Raw genomic sequence first — 27,369 nt, 5'->3', positions numbered from 1 at the left:
TTCTAAAGAAAAACGTCCATGGAAAAGCATAAATTTTTGCACTTAAAATTCTCATAACTTTTGAACTACTGATGGTATTTGCATAATTCAAACGGTTTTAAGAATCTTTTACATAGCTCTTTTCGTGTAAGTTGAAAAAATAATTATCTAAAAAGAAAAAAAAATCAACTTGTAATGATAGTTTTAGTATGGTCTGGTCATTTAATTATCGATTGAACCAAATTGCTATAAAACTATAACCTGTTATGGTCATGTGGTTTTAATCTCTATAACACTTTTTAAAAAATTTCACTCGTAATTCAATTTACATTAGTCACCTTGGTGTTCCAAATATGGTTAGTCCCATGGGGTGTTTATAAACTCCAATATAAAAATGCTTATAACCTTATTATTTTGTTAAATATAATTATCCTGCTGGTTCAGGATATGTCTACAGTCCCTGTTGAACAGTTTGAATCACTTGTATCTTAATATGATATTAATATAAAATAATACAATAAAATAAATTATAAAACTATGGAAAAATTAAGATATTACATTAGCTAAGCTCATATTTACAATACTGAAAGAGTAATAAATTGTAAATAAAATAATCCCATCAAAACTTATGATAAAGAAAATACCAAAACATTAATTCCATATTAAATGTTATAGAGTAGCCTAATTATACATAATATGCGATTATATCTACAAATTTTTGTAACCACTGGAAAAATACAAAAATATATATATATTTTTTTTTTTTTTTTTTTTTACAAAGGCATCACCACATTATCAAGGCCCAGAGGCCACTCAAGGATAAGGGTTAAAGAGTGTACAGTAGAAGTTGGTCAATATAGTAATCATTAGTAATGAAAATTTGGTAAATTTAATAACTTATATGGAACGGCTCATCAAGAACTTATTTACTTTAGACTTGAACACAACCATATTGTAGTCAGCCGGAAAGCAGGAAAACGGAAGACAATTCCACAGGCGTGCAGTTCTAAGAAAGAAGCTTTGTTCATGGAATCTACATTTAGGTTTAGGCACAGATAAAGAGTGGGGGAAATTATTGATAGTGTTTACAGCTAGACGAGTGTTTCTTGTGAAAGTTTGGCGAGGGGGGACCATAGATTGAAGCTCAGTTGAACACTTTCCATGAAAATAACGATACATCAGAGACAAACTCGCAACATCTCTTCTGTGAGATAGAGGTTGTAAGGAGGAGAAAAGGACATCTCCTACGAGGCTACGAAGTCTATTTTGAACTCTATCAAGGCAGGACAAGTCCTTTCTAGCAGCTCCTGCCCAGATGTGGCAACAGTATTCCATCCTTGGACGTACCTGGCTCTTATATAGATAGAGAATAGCATCAGCAGTGAGATTTCCAGCGGCCTTGGCAACAGATTTGATATACGTGTTCCATTTAAGATCAGGAGTAATGGTCAAGCCCAGAAGCTTGTCAAAACTTGAGGCCTCCTGAAGACGAGAGCCATTCATTTCAATTGATGACAAATGTGGATTAGAATGTTGATGATGTAAAGAGAGAAGCTTGGTTTTAGATGCATTAAAAGTAACCAGCCACTCCTTTCCCCATTGTACTACGTGCTCAAGATCAGAGGAGAGAGAATTGGAGAGAACTTGCTCATTTACTGTCTTAGATGTGGTACCATAAATGGTAGTGTCGTCAGCATAAATGTCTACAAATGATGTAAGGATATGATTTGGAAGATCATTAATGTAGATCAGGAAAAGAGTTGGGCCAAGGATGGATCCCTGAGGGACACCGGCATTAATACTGTGAGCTTCTGATTTTTGCCCCTCAACTACTACTCTTATGAACCTATCAGAAAGAAATGATTTAATAATTGAGAAGACTTTTCCAGCTATACCATAGCTAGCGATCTTATGAAGTAAACCTTTATGCCATACCCTATCAAAGGCTTTAGATATGTCAAGAGCAATTGCCCTAGAAAGATTGCCACCGTCGAGAGATTTGCTAATCCTATGCGATATAACTGTAAGGACATCTGCTGTAGATCTAGCAGAACGGAAACCATATTGAGTGTCACTAAGAAGGTTATTTTTGTTGAGATGTTTGATTACTTCTGTATTTAACACAGATTCTAGCAACTTACTCATGACGCACAGGAGACTTATTGGCCTGTACTGAGAGGGGGATGAGCGATCACCTGAATTCTTAAATACAGGGCATACTGATGAGATTTTCCAGGGAGATGGGAAACTATTCTCCTTAAGACAACGTTTAAACAGTTTTGTAAGTATGGGCGCTAGTTCAGGTTGAAGTTTTTTGAATACTATAATTGGAATACCATCAGGGCCAGTTGCTTTACTGGAATCAAGGTTTTTGATTAGCTTGGCAACATCACGTACAGATATACGTATATCACATAGCGTGTTTTCTGATACAGGAGGAAATATTGGGGGTTGGCGGTCTTGGTCGCAAAGGGTAGAATTAGCTGCAAAGTTCTTGACAAAGAGTTTGGCTTTGTCTGATGCTGACGAGATTACCTCAGGTCCATTGATAATAGTTGGGATGGAGCACACGCTTCTGTTCAGGATTCTGTTTGCTATTTGCCAAAACTGGTGGGAACCAAGCCGCTGCTCAGCTACTTTGGACTTAACAGATTGAGCATACAACTCTCTTGCGTTCCTTATTACTTTCTTACAATGGTTGCTGGCAGTCCTGAAAACGGCTTTAGTTTCCATACATCTATTACGTTTGAAGCAGTGGAAAAAGTGATTTCTGTGCGCAATGGCAGCAGCACATTCTGGAGAGAACCATGGCTGGCTGTTAGGTTTTTGTTGAAACTTTTTAGAGGGTATGAAATGGTCAATACCTACAATTAACCATTCAGTTAGGTCTAATACTATAGAGGACACATCCTTTTTAAACATGGAATGCAGAGGTAGATCAGATATAAATGTACGGAAGCTATCCCAGTCAGCCTTAGTGTATCGATATACTGTACGATGAAGTGGTACGTCTGGGGACTTATTACATTTCATTTTTATCTTAATTGATACAACAGAGTGGTTGGAAGATCCAAGAGGTGACAGAACAGAAACTGAACATAGTTCAGGGCAAGTTGTGAGAAAAAGGTCTAGTAGGCTCGCATACTGGCCGTCATTATCGGGCACACGGGTAGGTTCCTGAACAATCTGAGTGAGGTCATAGGCAATGGAGAAATCATGACAGAACCTCCCCTCATCATCGGTCTTGTTTGAGTGGGTCAACCATTCGATGTTGTGAACATTGAAGTCTCCACATACGTGAATGTTAGCTGAAGGATAAGTAGAAAGAACTTGGTCAATTTTCTCAGATATGCTTTGAAAGATAGTAACTCCGCTGTTGTGGGGGCGATAGAGAGTAAATATAAATGCAGTAGTGTGAGCTAAAGCAACCCGGAAGCACATATAGGGTAAGTTAGGATCTTCCCTGGAGATGTCCCTCCCACATGGAAAGCTATCTTTAATATAGGCACATATTCCATGCCCATGGCGATCTTGGGGGTCAGATTTAGAAGTTAAGTTAGAGTATCCTGTAATTGCAAACTCATCTAGGGAAATAGCCTGTCCAATGCCAGTTTCACTTAAAAATAAAAGGTCTGGTTTAGTCTCCTGTAATTGGGTTTCAACCTCTGGAAGGTTAGAACGTAGACCCCTGATGTTGGAGAAGGAGACATGGTAGTAGGGGTCTACGTTGGAAGTTGGAGAACCGGGTTTAATCGTGTATTTTTTCTTGAAACTTGTCATGATGAAATTTTGGAATTTGTGGACTAGGTCGACAGATTTACTTAGAGCAGGACAGAGAGGGGAAACTAAGAGAGAAAAAGAAACGAAGAATTTTTTTTTTTTTGTACCACATGATAAGGTAAAGCCGTAACAATTACCCACTAGTATGGCATCGAGAGGCCCCACCAGAAGCTACTGCATGGTCCAGATTCCATTCACCAAATGGCAATACAGCAGCCCCAGTACTTTGCACCTGCTGATAGGACAGCCTCCTTAGTGGTTAATCCAAGGTTCGGGTCCCTGACTATCAGGCGGATAACGTCAGCCCAGACAAAACGTTTACCTCCAGCACCCTTACTAGTGACATGGCTACAAGGATAGACATAGAAATAGAAAATTTCCACCAACTCTGCCAACTGTTCGCGCAAAAATACTGCCAACCTAGAAAACAGCTTTTTCTTCTCCCTTTGTCAGAAAAATCACTCATTTAAAAATGAGGAATGAGGGACAAATAAGAAGAAGCGAGAGTAACAGGAGCTGCCGATAACGCATCCACAATGCGTTTTCTACTCTCCATTAAAAAAAAAAAAAAAAAAAAATAACTATTAAGTATTGTACTTAAAAGTCCAACGGACCTGTTTAAGGGAAAGTATGGTGATAGATTCCCCTCCCACGAACTAAAAATGAGTACAATTAGGTAATCTATTTTTGCAATCAACTCGGTAGATAAATAAACATTTATGGACGAGAAAAAAAAAAAAAAAAAAAAAAAAAAAAAGCTAGCATTTAATACAACAGAAATACATAAATTAAATACTGAAATAAAATGTAGTTATTAATATTTGAATCTTAAAATAAAAAGTGCGAATTAGTAGAGAAAATCACTTATCACAACAACGCATTCCGTCTCCAAACTAGTGAAGAATTTAACTTTTAATAGCGTTCAGAAGATTTTTTTTTTTTTTTTTTTAAATTAACCGTTAAGAGAAAGCGTGATTTTATTCTGAACTTTAACTAATCACGTTTTAAGCAACTTATGATATAAAACAAAATCGGATGGGGGGGGGGGTTCTTCCGAAGTTAGTTGGTGACGTTATAAGTAATTGCGAGATAAGATGGGAGCCAAAAATTAGGGGTGGGGGACTGAAAATGATAATATAATGGATTGATTATACAATATTTAAGATCAACTTGGTAGATAAACATTTATGGACGAGAAAAAAAAAAAAAAAAAAAAAAAAAGAAGCTAGCACCCCAGTAGGACAAAGCGACGTCTACCTCCAAGGAAAACTGAGATACTGTTGAGAAAACTTGAAGCACTTACCTGCGACTCTCAGGAAGAGTGGCAGCAAAAACCTTTTGTGTGGGTGATGACTCTTTTTATATTGGTAGTTGTTACGTTTAACTTATTTGATTGGCTAACTGGATTATAAGAGGGATGGAGTGAACTGAATTTTGGTGGTGATTTCAGTTTGGGATTGGAGCTGAAGGAAATTGAATCGTTACCCTTATTACCAGACCGACAAGGTTCTACAATTTTTACCTAGTCACAGGTCGCAACAAACCATTGTTGCAAAATCCTTGTTAACCTCTACCTTTCAGTGGAGAAAGTTACCACAATACAACTGCGCCAGATCACGTGTGCTATACCCTCACTGAGTCAGGAGAGTACTGGGAGGTAGGAAAAAAAATAAGTTGCCAACTAGGAATTTTGAACACTTAAGCAAAATTGGGGTGACAAAACACCCCATAGGACTAACGCAAGGTGAAATAAGGATTTGCTAAACATTTTCAAACCATAAATCATTTTCTATTCAACAGTTTAAAAGCTTCCAAATTCCTTTAACAATTTAAAGGATCACGAAGTGATTCATTTGTTGTTGTTGTTTTTTTTTGTTTTGTTTTTTGAACTATCAACAAAAGATTAAAATTGTTGACTTGTTTACGAAGAAATCGAAATCGTTTATTGGTTGATTTAATTTCGTAATCATTCCTGCCTCTAATCGGGTGTCTTTTAAGGAAGCAAAACACACACTTCATTAATTTAACCACCAACCCTAAGTTCGGGTGGTAATATGCCCACCCAAAACTTATGGTTAGTGTGCTGGTGGACTGCTGGAGTTAATTAATAATTTAAGGATGGAGGGGGGGGATTTCAAATATATATATATTTTTTAAATACCTGATTGAAGACGGGAGTGATTTTTATAAAATTACTTTTTTTTTAATAGGATTTTTCAAATTTCGAGGTACTTCTACAGAATTTGAACCGAACTGATTTGTTTTGTTTTTAACCCTGATATAAACTTAAATTAAGTTTCATGTTTACTTCGGCAAAGTCGTGATTTGGTTCAAATTCGTTTCAGTACTAACTTTACGCAGACACCCGTCTGGCTGAAACTACTGTCAATAATTTTCCCCACTCTTTATCTGTGCCTAAATCCAAACGTAGATTCCATGAGCAAAGCTTCTTTCTTAGAACTGCACGCCAGTGGAACTGGAACTCTCTGCCGCTTGCCTGTTTCTCACCTGACTACAACTTGGACGTCTTCAAGTCCAACATAAACAAACTCCTGACAAACCGCCCCCTTAAGTAAGTCACTCTATCAAAACCCCCAATACTAATGATTACAATACTATCTCATTGATTACTGTACACGCAATAACCCTTATCCCTGAGTGGCCTTCGGGCCTTGATAACTGAACCCCCATGTAAAAAAAAAAAAAAAAAAAAAAATTTCCATTTCAATAAACATCCGATAAATAAATAGAAACGCTACTTATGCAATGCAGACAGACCAGGCTATTTTTAGATAGGATTTTCAAGGTAATTCAATTTGTACAGTTCCATTTGTTTATCAAATTGTAAGGTGAAAGCACAGAATAGTTAACGCCCTTTCGCCTCCTCATGTTAAGAATGAATGGATTTTTAAATAACAACGTTATATAAATTCAGCACAGTTCGTTTTATGCACAAGTATTTTAAAAATGTGTAGTAAGTTACACAAAGACGAAACACACGAGAATCCGATGGTATGGTTGCTTATTTTATAGGTACTCATGCACTTATTGATCCGTGCTGAAATAACGTTATTATTTAAAAAGCCATTCTTAACATGGGGAAGGTGTTTTGTACCTATTCTGTACCTTACAAGTGAATAAAAAAACATATGATAAAACTTTAAACTTGGAAATACGATTTAAAAAAATAGCGCGGATCAGCAAGAGCATTTAGCACCATTTTATATTTATTTATTATTTGTATGCATCTATTTAACAATATTTTCAAGTTAAATTAAAATTTTTACGATATTTTTGTTTATTAAATTGTTAGGCTAGGTACAGAACAGTTACAAACCACCCTCCTCATGTTAAGAATGGCTTTCTAAAGAATAATGTTATTATTTCAGCGCGGTAACGTAGATATACAAGTACCTTATTTTATTATTATTTATGTTTTTATTTATTTTTTTATACTTACTTCGCTCCTGAATCTTTGAAAAGCTTCGCCCAGTCATTCGGTTGGAAGAATTCGGCCCTAAACTTTGGAGCAAAGTCCTGGTAGCGAAAGTCCACGGAATACGTAGACGCCATGTACCTGCGGACACTCCGGAAGTTGGCGATACTGTGGGTCGACTCGTGCCCATCTTCAGCTAGGTAAAACCAAAACCACTCAGCGAGTCCGCCCTGGCCAACCTCAACGAAACTGGGCACCGAATAAACCCCCCAGTGGATGAAGATTCCCACCTTGGCGTCGTCGTACCATTCGGGGATCGGCCTGCTATCCAATGAGTCCCAGTCAGCCTCGTACGTCCTTTTCTTGGGGTTAGGGTTCGATTCTTGTGCCGACGACTCGGCCTTTTGCACCGAATGTTTATATTGCATTCGATTTAGCAACTTGCTATTGATGTTTGGCTGTTCCTCCTCGTCTTGTAGCTGTTGTCTCAAGCCCGGGCGGTTACCCCCGAGATCATCGACGGCCCTGTTTTTAATTAAAGACGGCTTCATGACGGACAACTCGTCTTTGGCCAGATCACCTACCATACACGGGTAAAATACAAACATCTCAAGAAGGATGAAGATGCATTGAAAAATAATAAAGCCAGTCCGCGATACAAACAGGGTTTTCCACCTAGGCATTTTTTGCTTGTTTGTTTTTAATAGATACCTATTGGTTATTTTAGTTGGAGGTTCGACGATTTGTTTTTTGTGTGAGTTTTAAAAAGGTTTTTTTCTCCATTAAAATGTGACAGGTATACTGATGTCTCTTTTTTCTTACAGCTGCTACTCCTGATAAATCAGCCTCGTTCTGGTATTTGCATTATCGATTACACACGTCTCCAAGAACCATGCGGACTTGGCTAGATTAGTCGCGCCTGGACTTATTAGAGACTTTCATCACCTCTGAATTATTTACTTGCAAAAAATATTTTTTTAAATTACATTTTAAACAAATTAGGCATAAGGCCATTTGAAAGTGTGGGAAATCTCTGTCGTTGGTTATTCTTTATCACCATAACTAAAAAAAAAAAAAAAATGTTTATCCTATTCTCAGCTAGAATCATCAATCACCATAATACCACATTTACTCCTGTGCCGTCTTACCTAAATTTCATAAATCGTCTTTTTATTTTCTTTTTAATTTATCGAAAATAAATAACAACGTTTGTATATAATCATTTCATTAGCGTGGTATGAAAAAAAAAAAAAAAAAAAAAAAACAAACAAAGAACATAAAATTTAGTTAGTAAGACCCTCCAAACCTTTCTAAATAATAGACCACTCACTGTTTTCTGGTTTGTTTGGAACCGAAAACAAGCAGGCCAATCTCTAAGTGTGTTTGTGTGTGGGGGCGGGGTAAGATTTAAATGAGAAAGAATAAAGAAAAAAATGGGGTAGGGGAGTTTGGAGAGTGGGTGATGTACTTCCAAGATGAATGCAATCTAAGAGAGATGTAGCAGAAACAAATGGAACTTTTTTCTTTCGCAAGTCAATGCCTCTCCCCTGTGTTGTTTGTCCACATACGGACCAATCAGGGGTGTGGCGCATTGATCCTTTCTCTCCCCTAAAGGAAATCAGACAGCTTTCGGTTTAAAAGAAAAGAACTCTTCCTTACCGAGAGAGACACCAAGCAGAATGGGCCCTTTTTTCTTCGCTCTCTCTCTCTCCACCTCTGTGTTATTTCATCTAGTATTGACGATTCCCACAGGGGAATAACTACTACGATAGCACCAGGTAGCCAGAGTCCAGCTTTTACCCAGGGATAATATCTCCCTGTGAACATTCGCCTTAATAAACCTTTTCTTTGTTACATACATTAAAGTTGTTGTGTTCGTTATTTCAGAAGCTTGTGTTGAATTTATTATTTTCTTAGGTTGTGCCTTAAAAGCATCAAAACCCTAAAGAGGCCAGGATCAAAAAGAAAAAGAATTTAAACTGGGAAGTGGCATGGAGGAGGGGGGGAAGGGTTATTCACTCGACTAACTAAGAAGGACTAGGGTCCAACAGGACGAGGAACCACACGCGCCAAAGGCAAAGAAAATGTACTCATACTTGACTCCTTTACATATGCACAAGCTCGATACTTGTGTCCAGGTTCTTTCAAAAAAAAGCACGGAATGTAATCTCTTTCTATCACATCTGATCTCGACCTTCAATTGGTACCTCAAGAACGGGATCAGATCCTAATCAGGATAAGATTCCTTGGTTATCTCTCAGATACGATGTCCACACCACCATGCGTACTACAGCCAGGATCACAACACACACCATTCATTCTTTAATACAACAGGAAAGCATGCTGTCAAAAATGTATTTTTTTTCTCTTGTTTATGAGTACAAATGAACCATAATACTTGATTTTTATCTTTAATTACTACTTTTTTTTTTTTTTTTTTCTACCGTGTCTCTCTAGTTGCCCTACTAACCATCACTAATGTAGAATAATTAAAAGCACAGGCATGAGAAGTGGAGACAACAAATAATTTCTACCAAACGCATGAAAATTTGCTTCTCTACCTACTTATAAATTTATAGTGTGGAAAATAATTGATGATACTCTACCTGAAAGCTCTTCATTCAAACATTTTGGCTTAACGTTCATAGGAAATATGAATTGGAACAAATATATTCAAGGCATTGCCAGGACTTGCTGCAAAGAAGGTGGGCTCTCTCTCTACCGCGCTTGAATGTTACTTACTTCCACAGAGCCACCATGCACAGAGTATTGTTACCACATTTAGGCTGGTGCATCTGTTACTGGTCTCTCACTCCTAGACAGGGCTCAAAAAAGATTGTTCGACCTAATAGGTCCTACACTCCAACCTCTGTTCCATCGATGAAATGATGCATCCCTATGCCTATTTTACAAGTATTTTAATGAAAGATGCTTCGACAAACTGAAAATCCTTATACCACTTTGACGTAAATACCTCGACTAACCTGACAAGAAGCAAAATCCCACCCCTACACTGCAAAGATCCCCAGATGCCAGAAAGCCTTCTACTCAAATAGTTTCTTACCTCGAACTGGTAGACTTTGGAATTTCTTCTCGGGTCTCTGCTTACCCGACTGTACTGATATGCAGAAGTTGAAGTGTAATGTGAACAGATATCTTGTTGCCTAAATAGTATCCATGCTAATCTGGTTCCAAGTAGTAGCCTTTTATGTCCAAGTGGCACTATGTCGTGTTTGGCATGAAAAAGCAATGAAAAAAAAAAATGATTGTAAAATTTATTATCTCTAAATTTTACATAGCCTTGTGTTAAGTAAAAAAGTCTATTGTAAAGAAGATGGGATCCCTCTACCATGTTAGAAAAATTATTCACATCAAAGAGCATCCTACATCTTTACAAAAACACAATTCGTCCATGCATGGAGTATTGTTGCCATAGCTAGGCCAATGCATCTACCCCTAATCTCTCATTCTTAGACAGAGTCCAAAAAAAGAGTTTAAAATCTAATAGGTCCCGTATTATCGGCCAAACTCCAACCTCTGTTCCATCACTGCAATGTTGCATCTCTGTGTCTATTTTACAAGTGCTTTAATGAAATGGGATAAACTCATAGCACTTATGCCCCATCGAGGTACATACTCACAACTAACCCGACAAGCAGCAAAATCCCATCCCTTCACTATTGAGGTCCTTAGATGCTGAACAGCCTGCTACTCTAATAGTTTCTTACCTCAGACTGCAAAACGTTGGAATTCCATCCCTGTTTCTCTGACTATACTAACCTCTAGAAATTTTAATGTAAACTGACATCTCCCTGTTCAACTTCCCAGTCTCCTGTCAGATAGTAACCCATTATGTCCAAGTGGCAATATGCCTTGTTCGGAATGAAAAAGAATTTTTTTAAATGACTGTCGATTTTTTTTTCCTTTTTTCTTTTTTAAGGGTAGAGGCTAGAATTTAGATTAAAGTTGGGTCAGGTCAGGTGTAAAAAATTGCAAAATATTGCTAAATCGCACCTCCACCAATTTTGTCAGTGGGTCAAATATCAAAATAATTATACCCTTCTTTGCAAGAAATTTTTAAAATATATCAATTGCGAGAACTCTTGCGAAATATAAGTGGCCAGAATTTTTTATAAAATAAAATGTCTGATGATCCAGAAGAGAGAAATGCTCTTAAATAATCAGTAATCAATAAATATGCAAATTTATTCCTTCCTCTAGAATATATAAGAACAAAGCCAGGATCATTTCCAGCTTTTGACTTTGAACAAGCCAAAAGGCACCTGGTCCTCCTCCAACCCCATTACATGTAAGGCATTTAACTTGTTTCCCACAGACTCCCAAAAAGCAACAACTCAGAAAAAATAATGGAAATCAGCAATAAGCTTTAGTTAATATTGGAGACAAGAAAAGAAGTCTTATTTTAACATTTAATAAACAACTTTGTCATCTTTGTTAGTAGCATTAGTAGAAGAGAATGGGTTAGTTGGCGGAAGTGTTTTTGTGTAGATTTAATATATTGCCGGCTTGTTGAGAGGAGAACAGCTCAGTCCACACATCCTGCAGCCAGCAGTCGTCGCGACGAAGGAGGCTGGTTAAAGAAGAAATAAGGAGCAAAGTCTTTTGTGTATTTACGCGTTGTAATGAGTGTGTGTGTGTCGGTGTATGGAGGAGAGCAGTTCTGCAGCACAATAAAAAAAGTTTGTTCAGGTACCACACGTGGAAACAAATGTGAGTTTGAAGAGAGCCATGTTAGCCGTGTTGTACTCATGTTAAGCCTGGGGCCAAAGCCCCAGGCTAATGTCTGCTGCCAGCTGAAGCCAAGGAGAAAGAGAAGTCAGAGTTTCAGATTTCGCCTTTTATGTACTTGGTCACATGATTGAAAGCTGGCTTGTGAGTGGATAAGCCAGGGAAAAAAAATGGATTTCAAATCTAGAGCTGTGAGAATTAGCTCCTGCTTGTAATTGTAGCAAGTTTTGGCTGCTACAAAGCATTACCATACAGCAAGAGACAAACAGGTGCTGAACTCATCACAGATCTCCTGGAGGTAACAATAGTTTGGGGTATCCTAATTCTGTTCTCTAAACTATCCCAAAAAACAAAAACTAATAGAAACCAACAATAAGCATTATAATACAAGGTGGAACAATAAAGTTGTCACCCTAAAAAAAAAAAAATCTTTATTTTAAAACTTTTATAGAAAAAATCAATTCAGATAACTTGATTATCTAGTAGAGCTGACATCTGATCAATGTAGCTGCCTTCAGCTTCAATCACCACCTTGATATGGGTCCGGAATTGGGAGAATATCTTTTCCACAAGCATCAGCAGGATCTCAGCGAATACTTGGCGGATGGTGGAGATCAGGCTGACTTTGGTGTTGTAGGAGGTCATGTTGGTGATGTTCTCGACATATGACCAAATGAAGTAATCCAGCGGGTTCAAGTCAGGGGAGGAGGAGGAGGCCAGTGAGAGAAGTGTACAAAGTCATAGCACTCCTTCTAAAGCCAAGCTTGAGTCTCTTTGGAGTTGTGGGCCAGCGCTGAGTCCTGCTGCACACTCAGAGTCTACCAGCGGCTACCTGATTGCACCAGGCGATCACTCTTCAGCACATCCAGGTACACTTTGGCGTTGATTTTCAAGCCGATTTCGAAGATATTAGATGGCGTGATGTGGCTCTCATTTGAAACCACACGAAACACTATAATCGTGGCCGGAAACTTTATCATCCTGAGCACATCTCTGTTATTCATGGCAATCCAGCGATGCATTTTGAAGGTTTTAGCAATGGTCCTGTTGTCATAAATTGGATTGGTGGAGAGCATGAATTGTACAACGGCGCATCTCTGATCTTGTTCTTTAAACATTGTGTCACTTTCAGACATGATAGAAGGCTCTTATCGCTCTTGGGATTTGTACACAACTGGCCGACTAGTAGATGGTCTGCAGCAAAAAAGTAAACCAGTTTTCATCAAACAGAAATGGAATCATGTCGTCTTTTTTAGGGCGACAGTTTTATTGTTCCACCCTGTATAATAATAATATCTAATATCTAATATTTAGACGTTCAATGGTGGAAAATAAAAACTCAGTAGAGATTACCAAACGAATTTAATAGTTTTTTGGGGTTTTTTTTGTAGTAGATATTTGACTGGATGATCAGAAAAGAAACAGAGCTAACTATTGAATAGAATGTGTTTTTACTATTAATTATTGAGAGAAAAATGAAAATGGTGGACTTACCGTAAGTTGGCCGATTTGTTACTCATGTCATTATATATAGAAAGATTCTCTTGTTGACTGGTTGGCCATTAAAACAAATGTAAACTGTCAACAATCATAAACAATAACGATGCCACAAGGAATCGCATCAATCACAATCTGAGCTTCTGTCAGATCAATTCGAGCTGTATAATATAGAAATATAAAAGCGAAAATGTATGTATGTATGTGTGTTCGCTTTTTCTGTGTGTCTACAAAAGGCTTCTTTCAGAGAAGCGGTCGGTCGGTTCACAACTTTTTAAAACTTTTTATATCACATATAAATTGTAATATCTCACAGTTAACAACAAAGCTCGCCTGTCTATTTAATTTACTCGATTTCGGGAAGATAAATATTCAATATTTGTCGCTGCTGCATGTGGGTTAGTCTTTTTCCTATAACATCTTGGGGGTGGGAAAAAAAAGCGTTCAGCAGTAAATGAATACCATCCCGCAGTCAAACTTGACCTTATTAACTCATTAAAACGGACACCTGCTAAATCCAACTAATTAAATAAATTCAAACATGTTTCTGTTAGCATCTCGCGGTGGGGCAATGGTTAACGTCGCACTTTTTTTTTTTTTTTCACACTTTAATTTACAACTTTGCCAAAACGGTTCGGGTTCGATCCACATACTTACTTTTTTTTTACCCCCCCCCCCCCCAAACACCCGGGCAACGCCGGGTACCCCTCGCTAGTCTATCATAAATGGGAGAAACTGAAATCACTTAATGCACAGAACCAGGATAACATCAACGAGGACACGTCTTGCAGAATTTAAATCTACATTTCTCTCTTCTTTTCATTTTACTTTGATAAGATCTTAGTAAGCAACGGGCTCTTTTCTAAGACTAATACTTGATTTCTATATTCGATAAAAATGCAGTTTTGGGTCTTATGTACAAAGCAAGGTGGGCCTATCTCGCTGCCTTTTTCATAGAGCACATTCAGGGCAGTAACACGTCTGGCTCTCTCAGTTCTATTTCTGCACACCTGAAGTGCTACCACTCATTCCAGAAGTCGCTACTAATCATATTTAGATCTCCCGAGAGAAAGTTGCATGTCAGACAGGTCTAAACCTCAGGCACGTTTTTAGAGGGGAAAGGTAAATTAGTATCATCAGGTGGCCTACCATGGATACTGCATGGATTGATGGAAACATAGCTAATTTATGCACACGTCATGGCAGCTGTATGCAATACTTATTGACAATAGCTGCCTACAATTGATTTATTTTCTCTTAGTCTGTAATAGAAGAAACTATTTACAAAAATGGCAACACATCTGCCTGATATATTGAGTGTGGATATCTTCAAATGAAAAAGAAAAGAAAAAAATGGTTGCCCAACGCAATGTTTTAAAAACTCATGATATTAAACTCTTATGTGTAGACGAGATTAGGTGTGTACATGTATAATGCCTTAAGCCAATAAAAAGGAGAATTAGCAAGAGAATGGAGAGAAAAAGTAATGAAAAATGTTGTGACCAGTGGTGAAGACATACTGATACATCGTCTTAACTGGAGAAGCCCTCTTGTTCAAGATGTCCTAAAGATTCTGTTTGAACCCCTGTTGAACTTGGCTCAAGATGTCCTAAAGATTCTGTTTGAACCCCTGTTGAACTTGGCTCAAGATGTCCTAAAGATTCTGTTTGAACCCCTGTTGAACTTGGCTCAAGATGTCCTAAAGATTCTGTTTGAACCCCTGTTGAACTTGGCTCAAGATGTCCTAAAGATTCTGTTTGAACCCCTGTTGAACTTGGCTCAAGATGTCCTAAAGATTCTGTTTGAACCCCTGTTGAACTTGGCAGTTGGGAAAAAAGTTGGCAAGTTTGACAAAGTTTGTTCATTAAGTTGGCAAGTTTGTTTATTAGAAATTGGCGATCTGGATTTTAACAAAGAACGAATTATGGCTACTTTCTGTTGGTTTGAATTGTTTGATAGTTGAAGTGATCAATAGGATCAATATATTGACCGTCTGGGACACTTTTTCAAAGCAAGCAATATTCCAAGCGATATGGCTCATGTGAAGAAGAAGCGGGCTATTTTTTTTATCGGTTTGTGGAAGCAAGGTGAACAAACAAATTTATTAGCTTCAGATAAACCAAAAGATGAAGAATTTGATGATCTTGTCACACTGATGAAAACTACTTCAGTTCGAAGCTATCTATGATGGTTCAGAGAACAAAATTTTATTCAAGAAACCACCAACTAGTCGATCACAGACTAAGTGGCAGTGTTAAGAAGCATGCATGAAGATTATCACCTTGGAACGTTTTTAGATGAAATGCTACAGGAAAAACTCATAGCAAGAGTAAACGATGGCAACATTTAGAGGAGACTACTTGCAGAGAGAGACACAATCAGCTATAATGAAGCCCTCAACATAGCACTGTACGTGGAATTTGATTCCAAACATTTACAACACATTCAAACAAAATAAAATGGAAATAAACAAAATTTTCACACTACCATGTGGGTGGGAAGAAAAAATAAAATAGGAGCCCTAGACCAGAAGAAGGGTCGGAAGAAGTGTGTGCCCATTATGGAGGAACACATGAAACAAGTAAGCGTCCTTTTAGATTTGCCATGTGTCATAACTGTAAGAGACGAGGATAAATAGCAGATGAATGTTTAAAATTAAACATGAAAAAGAAACTGGGGAGGCTCCATGTTTTGACAAGCTTCTGGGTTTGACCTTTACTCCTGATCTGAAATGGAACACGTACATTAAATCTGTTGCCAGGGACGCTGGGAAAATGGTGGGATCCTTCTACCGCTCCAGAAGATATCTCATCACTGATGCAATTCTCTATCTGTATAAAAACCAGGTACGTCCAAAGACGGAATACTGCTGCCACATCTGGACAGGAGCTGCTAAAAACAGCCTATCCTGCCTTGACAGAGTACAAAATAGACTTCGTGGTTTAGTGGAGGATGCCCTTCCTTTTCTCTTCCCTGCAACCTCTCTCCCACAGAAGAGACGTTGCAAGCCTGTCTTTATTTTATCATTATTTCCATGGCTGGTGCTCATCTGAGCTCCAATCCCTCGTCCCCCCTCGCCAATCTTTCACGAAAAACACCCGTCTGGCTGAAACTACTGTCAATAATTTTCCCCACTCTTTATCTGTGCCTAAATCCAAATGTATATTCCATGAGCAAAGCTTCTTTCTTAGAACTGCATGCCAGTGGAACTGGAACTCTCTGCCGCTTGCCTGTTTCCCACCTGACTACAACTTGGACGTCTTCAAGTCCAACATAAACAAACTCCTGACAAACTGCTCCCTTAAGTAAGATACTCTATCAAAACCCCCAATACTAATGATTACTACAATACTATCTCATTGATTACTGTACACACAATAACCCTTATCCCTGAGTGGCCTTCGGGCCTTGATAAGTGGTGACCCCATGTAAAAAAAAAAAAAAAAAAAAAAAGAAACCCACTAATATTGTAAAAAAAGAAAAATAATTTGGTGAGGCAAATAGAAGTGGGAGGTGCAGAATCAGATAATTTCAAGGAAGTTTATGCCATAAATAGATTCAGAGCGGCACTGGAAAAGTGGACCCTTATTATGTAGATATCAACATTTGTGACAGGAGGATGTCTATGGAGTTAAATACAGAAGCATCTATAAAAATAATGTGACTGAAACATGTGACAAATATAACCAATAAGAAATCGCTCGATGGTTGGTTGGTTGTTTTTGTTTTATGGCATATCAACCTTTTTCGGGTTATTTCATGCTGAATCCAAAGATTTTGAAGAAAAATTTTTTAATAGAATATGTTTGTTGTTTTCAAGTTGGTTTCTATTTAACCCATAGTTGGGACCCTACCAGGTACTACCACTCCGGGTCAGAGTGGACCTGGGAGCAATTTCAATTAAAGGGTGGCTCCACACTCCCCAAAGCCCGCAAGCTGGGGCCTCACCACTGGATATAGTTTAAGGTCATATCCAGGACCGGGAAGTAGGGGAAGAACAAAAAAGGGGAGGGAAGGGGGCTGTTGTTTTTGTTTTTGGTTTTGTAGAACATAATTAAGTTTTACAAAAGAGAATATAAAAACAAAAAAGGAACATCAATGTAGGTGCATTTCGTCTCAGGAAGCCAATAGACAGCCTGATCTGGTAGCACCAGGAGAAGTTGCTCGAGCCCACAAAAGTATATCTCAAGTCTTATATGGGAAATTGCATTCATGTGATCGGACAAACAAAAGTTCTAGTGCAGTTGGATAATGGTCGGTTGGAATTACCATTAATTGTGATGAAAGGGATTTATTCATACTCCTTGGTAGAAACTGTCTGCAACAAGTGAATTTGCCATGGAAGGAGATTTTCAAGGTGCAGACAGTGAAAAAAGTGGCCCAAGACAAACTGGAAGAAATATTAGCAAAGTTTGAGGTTATAGTCGACAGAAATTAGTTCAAGTGAAAAGAACCGATGCCACTTATGTAGACCCAGAGGCAAAACCCAGGTATTTAAAAACAAGTACCTATATTCTAAAAAATAAAATAGAAGATGAATTAAAGAGACTGCAAAAAAGAAGGAACAATTTCACCAGTTGAATTTTCTGATTGGGCTACACTTAACCCATTTTGACAATCCATGTGTATTTGTGGTGACTATAAAGTGAAAATCAACCCAGTCACTAAATTGGATAATTATGCGATACCAAAGATGGAAGAACTGTATGCAACATTGGAAGGGGGTAAATCCTATATCAAGTTAGATTTAAGCCAAGCTTACCAGCAATTGTTGCTGGATGAAAAATAAAGGAAATTAACGACTATCAATGCTCATAAAGGCCTTTTCATGTACAACAGGTTGTGCTATAGATTGAAATCAGCCTTGGGAATATTTCAAAGAACCATGGAAAATATTTTGAAGAATTGATGACATTATACTGACAGGCAAAACCAGGAAAAAACACTTACAGACCATGGAGGAAGTTTTGAACAGGCTGGAAAAATTTGGAATTTGACTAAATTAGAAAAAATGCAAAATTTTAGTTTCTGAGATATATCTAGGCCAAATAGTAAACAGAGAAAGCATAAAACCTGCAGAAGAAAAAGTGCAATCTATCAAACCTAACATCAGTAAAGAAGCTACAAGCTTTTGGGGGTAAATTGATAAATTACTATGCACAGTACAAACATTCTGGCTCCTTTGCATCAGGAAATGTAAGATGGAAGCAAAATGGGACGTTATAACAAGAACAAGCATGAGAAGAAGCAAAGGAACAATTAAATGTTGGTCCACTTCGATCTAAATAAAGCAGTGACAATGGCATGTGATGATTCTCCATATAGGGTGGGAGCTGTATTATCTCACACCATGAAGGATGAATATGAAAAACCAATAGCTTTTGTATCAAGGACCCTGGCACCAGCAGAAAAGAATTTTGCTCAAATTGACAAGGAGGCATTGGCAGTAGTTTTGGGAGTGAAAAGTGAAAAAGTTTCACTAATATCTGTATAGAAGGCCATTCGCATTATATACCAACCATAAACTGCTTTTGAGATATTTTAAAGAAAAAATCCCAGAAATCTGTTTGGTAAGAATTCAACATTGGTGTTAATCCTATCTGCATATACCATCTAGAATATCAGAAAGGAAGAAAAAATAGAAATGCAAACAAAACTGGAAGAAGTGTCCATACCAGAGGGGAACATCATTCTACTAAAATACCTGGATTAAACTCCTGTTGTACCAAGAAATCAATGGGTGGACAAAAAAGGACAAACTCCTGTAAAAAAATGGATGGCCAAACAAGTGTCCTACTACAGAAGATTGGCACCCTTACTTCAATAGAAGACCGTACTTTATACGATACTCTATGACTGACTGGGATAGCTTCCGTACATTCATATCTGATCTACCTCTGCATTCCATGTTTAAAAAGATGTGTCCTCTATAGTATCAGACCTGACCGAATGGGTAATTGTAGGCATAGACCGATTCATACCATCCAAAAAACTCCAACAAAAACCTAACAGCCAGCCATGGTTCTCCCCAGAATGTGCTGCTGCCACCGCGCACAGAAATCACTTTTTCCATTATTACCAACGTAACAGATGTACTAAGACTGAAGCTGCTTTCAGAACTGCCTGCAACCACTGTAAAAGAGTAATAAAAAATGCAAGAGAGCTATATGCTCAGTTCATTAAATACAAAGTAGCTGAGCAGCGGCTTGGTTCCCACCAGTTTTGGCAAAATGCAAACAGGATCTTGAACAGAAGCATGTGTTCTATCTCAACCATCATCAATGGACTTGAGGTCATCTTGTCAGCATCAGACAAGGCCAAACTATTTGCCAAGAACTTTGCAGCTATTTCTACCCTATGCGATGAAGGCCATCAACTCCCTGTATTTCCACCTATAACAGACAACATGCTCTGCAGCATACAAATATCTGTGTGCGAGGTCGCCAAGCTAATCAAGAACCTTGATTCCAGTAAAGCAACTGGCCCAGACGGCATTCCAATTATAGTGTTGAAAAAGATTCAACCAAAACTTGCCCCCACACTTACAAAACTGTTTAAGCGTTGCCTTAAGCTTTCCAACACTCTGGAAAACCTCGTCAGTATGCCCTGTATTTAAGAATTCAGGTTATAAGTCATCTCCCTCTCAGTACAGACCAATAAGTCTCCTATATGTCATGAGTAAGTTGCTAGAATCCATATTAAATAGAGAAGTAGTCAACCACCTCAGCAGAAATAACCTTCTCAGTGACATGCAATATGGTTTCCATTCTGCAAGATCTACAGCAGGTGCTAACGGTTATATCTCATGGAATTAGTGAATCTCTCGACAAAGGCTTCCTTTCTAGGGCAATTGCTCTTTACATATCAAAGGCCTTTGATAAGGTATGGCATAAGGACCTACTTCACAAGATTTCCAGCTACAGCATAACTGGAAATGTTTTCTCAATTATTAAATTATTTCTCTCTGATAGGCTCATAAGAGTAGTGGTTGATGGGCAGAAATCAGAGGCCCACAGTATTAATGCTGGAGTCCCTCAGGGGTCCTTCCTGGGCCCAACTCTCTTCCTGATCTACATCAATGATCTCCCAAAACACATACTTAAATCATTCGTTGACATCTATGCTGATGACACAACCATCTATGGCAACACATCTAAGGCCATAAATGACGAAGTTCTCTGATTCTTTCTCCTCTGATCTTGAGCGCATGGTACAGTGATGGAGGAGGTGGTTGGTTACTTTTAATGCATCTAAAACCAAGCTTGTATCTTTACATCATCAACGCTCTGATCCCCATCTGGCATCAATTGAAATGGATGGCTCTTGTTTTGGGAAGGCTCCATGTTTTGACAAGCTTCTGGGTTTGACCTTTACTCCTGATCTGAAATGGAACATATGCATCAAGTCTGTTGCCAAGGTCGCTGGGAAAATGGTGGAATCCTTCTACCACTACAAAAGATATCTCACTGCTGATGTAATTCTCTATCTGTATAAAAGCCAAGTACGTCCAAGGATGGAATACTGCTGCCACATCTGGGCTGGAGCTGCTAAAAACAGCCTATCCTGTCTTGACAGAGTACAAAATAGACTTCGTGGCTTAGTGGAGATGCCTTTTTCTCTTCCCTGCAACCTCTCTCCCACAGAAGAGACGTTGTGAGCCTGTCTTTGTTTTATCATTATTTTCATGGCAATGGCTCGTCCGAGCTCCAATCTCTGGTCCCCCCTCACCAATCTTTCATGAAAAACACCCGTCTAGCTAAAACCACTGTCAGCAATTTTCCACACTTTTTATTTGTGCCTAAATCAAAACGTGGATTCCATGAACAGAGCTTCTTTCTTAGAAGTGCACACCTGTGGAACTCTCTTCCGTTTGCCTGTTTTCCACCTGACTACAACTTGGATGTCTTCAAGTCCAACATAAACAAATTCCTGATGAATCGCCCCCTTAAGTAAGACACTTTATCAAATCTCCAATACTAACGATTACTACAATACTATCCCATTGATTACTGTACACACAATTACCTGAATCCCCAAGTGGCTTCTGGGCCTTGATAAGAGGTGACCTCCACATAAAAAAAAAAAATGACATGAATTGAGAATTGCGGAAGAATGCTTACTGTGAAAAAGACGAGTAGTAGTAGCCATACAAGGATAGAAAGAACTAATAAAGGTGCTCCATGAGGGAGATCTAGGAATTGCAAAAATTAAGGGTCTAAGCAGAACCTATTTTTGGTGGCTAAAATTAAACCAGGAAATAGAATTTAAGGTGAGGAATTGTTATGAGTGTCAACGAACCAATCAAATGCCAGCAACTGCACTTTTATATTGCTGAGAAATTCCTGAAGAGAAGTGGTCCAGACTTCACATAGATTATGCGGATCCATTTAAAGGGCTCGTGTTTCTGATAATAGTGAATGCTTTTAGCAAATAGCTAGATGTTTATATATCAAACTTAGCAACCGCAAATGCCACTCTGGAAAACCTATAAAAATGTTTTGCAACTCATGGGTTACCTAAAAAAGTTGTAACAGAAATGCGGACGTTTTTGGAGTGGAAGAATTCCAAGCTTTTATGTTGAGACAAGGAACATATCACAACATTACCAAAACGTCCCTCTTCAAATGGATTGTTCAAAAGATATATGCGCACATTTTTAAGGAAGGGAGAATGAAAAAATGAGTCCGACAAACTACAAGCCCTTGTACCCCCCCAATGTAAATGTCCCCAACAAACTCGACAAGCAGCAAAATCCCACCCCTACACAGTAGATATCTCTAGATGTAAGAAAGCCTTTTGCTCTAATACTTTTTTCTACAGAATTGCTAGACTTTGGAACTCCCTTCCGGGTTCCTGCTTTCCAAACTATACTAACATGCAAAAGTGTAATGTGAACAGATATCTAGCTGCTCAACTCCCTACATAGTAACCCTGCAACTCATGTCCCCGGTAGTATACTACATCAAAATGGCACTGTGTCTTATTTGGGGTGAAATTATAATAAAAAATGAAGAAAGAAAAGCTTGTTAAGTTCAAAACTGAGCTGTTTCTTGTTGTCTTATAAATGATCACCAGCAGAATTATTAATGAACTGAAAAATAATATATATATATATATATATATATATATATATATATATATATATATATATATATATATACGTTTTATTTTTTATTACCATATTTTTCTGTTTAGTTACATTATTGTTTCAGCTACATAACCGTTTATTTGGCCATCAAGTACGGCAATAAAAAATAAAACGCATATTTGCTCTACAACAGTATTGAGCATTTTCTTCAGGTTTTTATTAATTACCATTTCTACTAAACTATATATATATATATATATATATATATATATATATATATATATATATATATATATATATATATAGTGCAAAATTTTGTTGAAAATTCAAATACTCAAGTTTTCTCTTTTATAACGTTCGTTTATTTCCTGGATTTTTCCATTACTGCTGTTTCATTAATGAGTTGGCAATTTTACGATTTATGTTTCTGTAAAAATATCCTGTCCCCACCAACTTCTTCAGATGTTTATCCATTAGATTTTTACAACAAATGGTATATTTTTAACATGCTGGTATATATATCATGAAACTCTCTGACTATTCAAGACTTTAGAGAAGGTGAATTAATCTTTGCCAAAAATTTCTATACAGGACCAAGATGGAAAAAGGGAGTCCTTAAGGGATGAACAGGTTCAGTGTTATATTAAATTGAACTAGAGTCTGGGACAGTGGTAAGGCGACATGTGGACTATGTAAAAAAACGAAGAGAGCCACATTCAGATAGAGTTTTGGAAATTGAAAGAACAAGCTCACATAAAAGAAATCAAAATCTGGACACTGACTGGGTGATCTCACTGACCCTGGATGCAAGTAGTCTAGGTTTCTGATAAAGAAATGGCAAATGGAATGGAAGATGCCAACATGAGAGTAAGAGAAACCATTAGATGTAGTGCAAGAACTAAAATAAAACCAAAGCATTTAAAAGATTATGTCATGTAAACAAGCACAAAATTTTGAACTATGAGTGAAAGGGTGTAAAGTATGTAAAAACATGTTTAGACAGAGTAGTTTCCCTTGAACTAAGGGAAATCAACTCACATCCTGATCTTTCTCCACATGCTGTATGAGGATGCCATTATTATAGTAGTAGTAGTAGTAGTAGTAGTAGTAGTAGTATGTAGCTAACGACTGGAATAAAGCAAGTTTATAAATTACCTTCCTCTTGTTTGTTCTTTACAGTTTCTACCTCCTCAACAGAAATGAAATAATTTCTTTTGCGTGAGCACTGAAAAAGAAAAAAGAAAACTCAGGTATCCACAGCACTACTGAAAGCATTAAATAAAAATAGGAAACACTAAAAAAACAAAGTTTTTACCCCTTCCTCCTAGAAAAGACATGAGTTTTCTTTAAGTAATCAGGGGAAAAAAAAAAAAAAAAAAACTAAGAAGGCCTCCAAAACGCTACTAAAAGCACTAATTAAAAATTTAAAAGCCTCCAGAGCATTACTAAAAGCAAGTTTCTATCTCCTGGAAGAGAAAATATTTTTAAGTGAGCAGTGAAAAAAATAAAACTGAAACCACTAAATAAAAGTAAGGGAGCCTCAAAAACATTACTAAAAGCAAGTTTCTAACCTCCCACTAGAAAAGAAAATGTTTTCTTAAGTGAGCACTGAAAGAAAATCAGAAGGCCTCCAAAGCTCTACTTGAAGCACTAAATAAAAGTATGGAGGCCTCCAGGGCACTACTAAAACCACATTTTTATCCACCTAAAAGATAAATTATTTTTTATGTGAACAGTGAAAAATAATAAAACTCAGGAGACCTCCAGAGCGCTACAAAAAGCACAATAAAACATTAATTAGGCTTCCAGAGCTCTACTAAAAGCAAGTTTTAAATCTCCCTTAGAAGAGAAAATGCTTTTTAAATGTGAAAAAAACTCAGAAGGTCTCCAGAGCACTAAATAAAAATAAAGAGGCCTCTAGAGTACTATTAAACCAAGTTTCTAACCCCCTTATTTGTTTTTATGCGATATTAAAATATATCCTCAAATAACGTATGCATCTCGCCTATACTGTCTTAGGTCAGATATATTTAGCCTCATTTAAATATGATGTCATGATCTTAAAATCTGAGACAGTGATAAACAAATATCGTGATTAGTAGACACAGAATTTTAGTATAATCTAATTATAAAAGGGCTATATGTCTGTCTGTCTGCCTGTCTTCATATTTTCAAACTCTATCTCCACTGAAATTTAAAGTTGCAAAGCGATGCTAGGGGTCTTAAATAATTGGATTTTTTTACAGACCATTCTTAGATTTTAAGGGGTCAAAAACGAGTCAAAATTGAAAAATCGTTATACATATTGTACATTCATCTCAGTTTATTTTTAATTAAAAATTTTTAATCAGTTCATATGTGTATCACGTTGGTACAGTGGTAACGTCACCAGCTGTGAAAGTTACAGTTTCGATTCTAACTGATGGTAACAAAACACTTTTTTTTGTTACTTTTGAAATCACGACTCTATAGTAATATATACAAAATATAGAAAAATTAAAATATCATATTTAAGCATATTTTACCCCCCCCCGGGCAAGCTGGGCGCCCCCTGCTAGTATATATATAAAAGAGAGAATGTGTGTGTATGTGTGCGAGGACAACTCTCAACCTATATACTCAACAAATTATTTGATCTACAGACTTGAAATTTAGTGTATAGGGAATTTAGACATATAGAAAACTTTTTAATTGGTTTTCATCCGGTAAAAACGGCTGCTAAGGAGTCAAAATTGAAAAATTGGTACTTGGGGGGTCATCAGATTTTTATCTGTTTGTTAACTGTTTCATGACTACGCATGCGCGAATCGTTCACATGACAGCTCCCTTATGTTAAGAATAAGTAACTTTGAAAACACTTTTTAAAGATTGTGTGAAGCTGGCCTAATGGTTATCGTACTTGACTCACTGATTTAGGTTTTAGTTTTTCTCAGCTTGAGCATTGTTTTTTTTACTTACGAGTACAAGAAATGGACTGTTCAGAAAAAAACTAATTCTCACCTGCACTTGTCTTAGTTTCTTTTACTTCATTTTTTAAAGGAATTTAATTTGATACCGGGCAACATCGGGTACATCTACTAGTATATATATATATATATATATATATATATATATATATATATATATATATATATATATATTTGAGATCCAAGAGTCCCTTAACCATCCAGGGTCGTGGGAGAAACTGCATTATTTCATGCAGCTTGTCGTGGGCAAGAATAGCCTGCCGATGCATCCCTCCTACTCCAGACTTCAGAGTACATACAGCACTTGATATTACCAAATCATTACCCATTTTAGTACTGAGTTGGCTCAATTTTGAACAAGATTTTATGCTTCAAGTTCTTTATGTTTTCAAATCATGGTGTTTAGTTTTATTTGATTGTTTTTCAGAGGAAAATTGTTGTTTTTGTTTTTTACTTTGCAGAACATGATTGAGCTTTGCAAAGGGAAAAGAACAACAGCAACAAAAAAAAACAATAACATTAATGCTTGGTACATTTTAGGTCAGGAAGCCAGTATCTTCAGACAGCCTGATCTGGTAGCACTGGGATTAGGTTGAGGAATTTTAATGTTCTGTGGCATAGATTCAGTTACAGACAAATATTACATCTTTATCAATACCAGAGTTTGTCAAATATGTACATATTACCCCCTTACCATATTTTCTGCCAATGTTCATCTTGCTAAACACTTTACTTCAAACAGGATTAAGACAGCTTTGTTGGCTTAATCCCCAGAGGAGGATTAAAGACACATAGATAACAGATTATTTTATACATTTTAATCAGATTTTATTAGGTGTTAGTCAAGCTTTGTAGATTGGTATTGTTCGTTTTTTTTTTCTTTATTTCATTTACTCTTAAGGAGAAAATGATAGTAATTCAACTGGCATGTTGCAGAGTAGACATTAGATAGGAAATTGTCTCTGTTTGAAATCAACAAAGAAATGAAAGGCTGGTGTATTAGAATCATTTAGACTTGAAATGTAGTGCTTTACAATACATGCTTGGACGGCTCAACTTTTGCATTTGTTACAATATCTTAGGTTATAATGGGGTAAGTATTTATTTTCAGAAATTTTTACATAGTAAAAAAAATTAGAAAAATTTAGCACAAGGCCGAATATGGGGGAAGGGGGGCAGTCTTTTCTGTCTAATGCTAACTAATCTAACCTAACTAGTTCCTACTTACACTCTACTTTCACCACAATACCACATTCATACTATGCATCCATCAGCGTATAAATCCTTCGTCAATCACCATAAGAACATCATACCATCATAACCTAATTTAAACCCATGAAAAAAGGGGGGGGGGATGAAACTTTTATGTACAAAAATAGAAATTAAATATTTAGAATGTTAGTAACAACAGACCCCCCCTCCCCGTTTGCTAAACTGTGGCAGATACGCCGATTCGCCAGTTGAAAGGGTGATACGGGCCCAAATGCTTGATTATAAACACCTCTTATGAAAACTTTGAAAGGGAAGCCGCATCTCTGGCGAATCAAGTGATCTGTCACCTAATTTGGGAGGGGAATGAGGCTAAAATAAAAACAAAAAAAAAAGGGACAAACTTAAAACGGGGCCTAATGATCGCTATCACACACTAGCTAGGGTTATAAACACAGGAGCCTAAAAAATGGTCCTACTCTAGCCTAAATCGTGACCTACTCTGGACTAAAAACGAGTCAGAGCTGACGTTCGTTTCTGCAACCCAAAATTCTTTTCCTAAGGAACATCCAAGAACCAGTCAAGACTTGCTTCTCTCACCCGACACACATGTGCAACTGACACCCACCTTTCAACAAAGTCTGATGAAGAGAATCTAACTTTCT

General features: G+C 37.3%; 1 protein-coding gene across 1 annotated transcript in view; it reads right to left on the bottom strand.

Moving 5' to 3' along the window:
• Positions 1 to 8,105, bottom strand: part of LOC145252626 (alpha-L-fucosidase-like) — a 75,797-nt gene extending 67,692 nt beyond the window's left edge. Inside the window, exon 1 of the mRNA XM_080112353.1 lies at positions 7,220 to 8,105. Within this exon, the coding sequence (XP_079968479.1) occupies positions 7,220 to 7,878 (659 nt within the window). The 5' untranslated portion in view covers positions 7,879 to 8,105. The remainder of the gene's footprint in view (positions 1 to 7,219) is intronic.
• Positions 8,106 to 27,369: the final 19,264 nt, after the last annotated feature.

Source organism: Euprymna scolopes, chromosome 29 (genome assembly GCF_053919585.1).
Source record: "Euprymna scolopes isolate OS-2025 chromosome 29, ASM5391958v1, whole genome shotgun sequence".
Taxonomy (NCBI): Eukaryota; Metazoa; Mollusca; class Cephalopoda; order Sepiida; family Sepiolidae; genus Euprymna; species Euprymna scolopes.
Note: the sequence above shows the minus strand (reverse complement) of the source record. Positions and strands in the feature narration are given on the sequence as shown.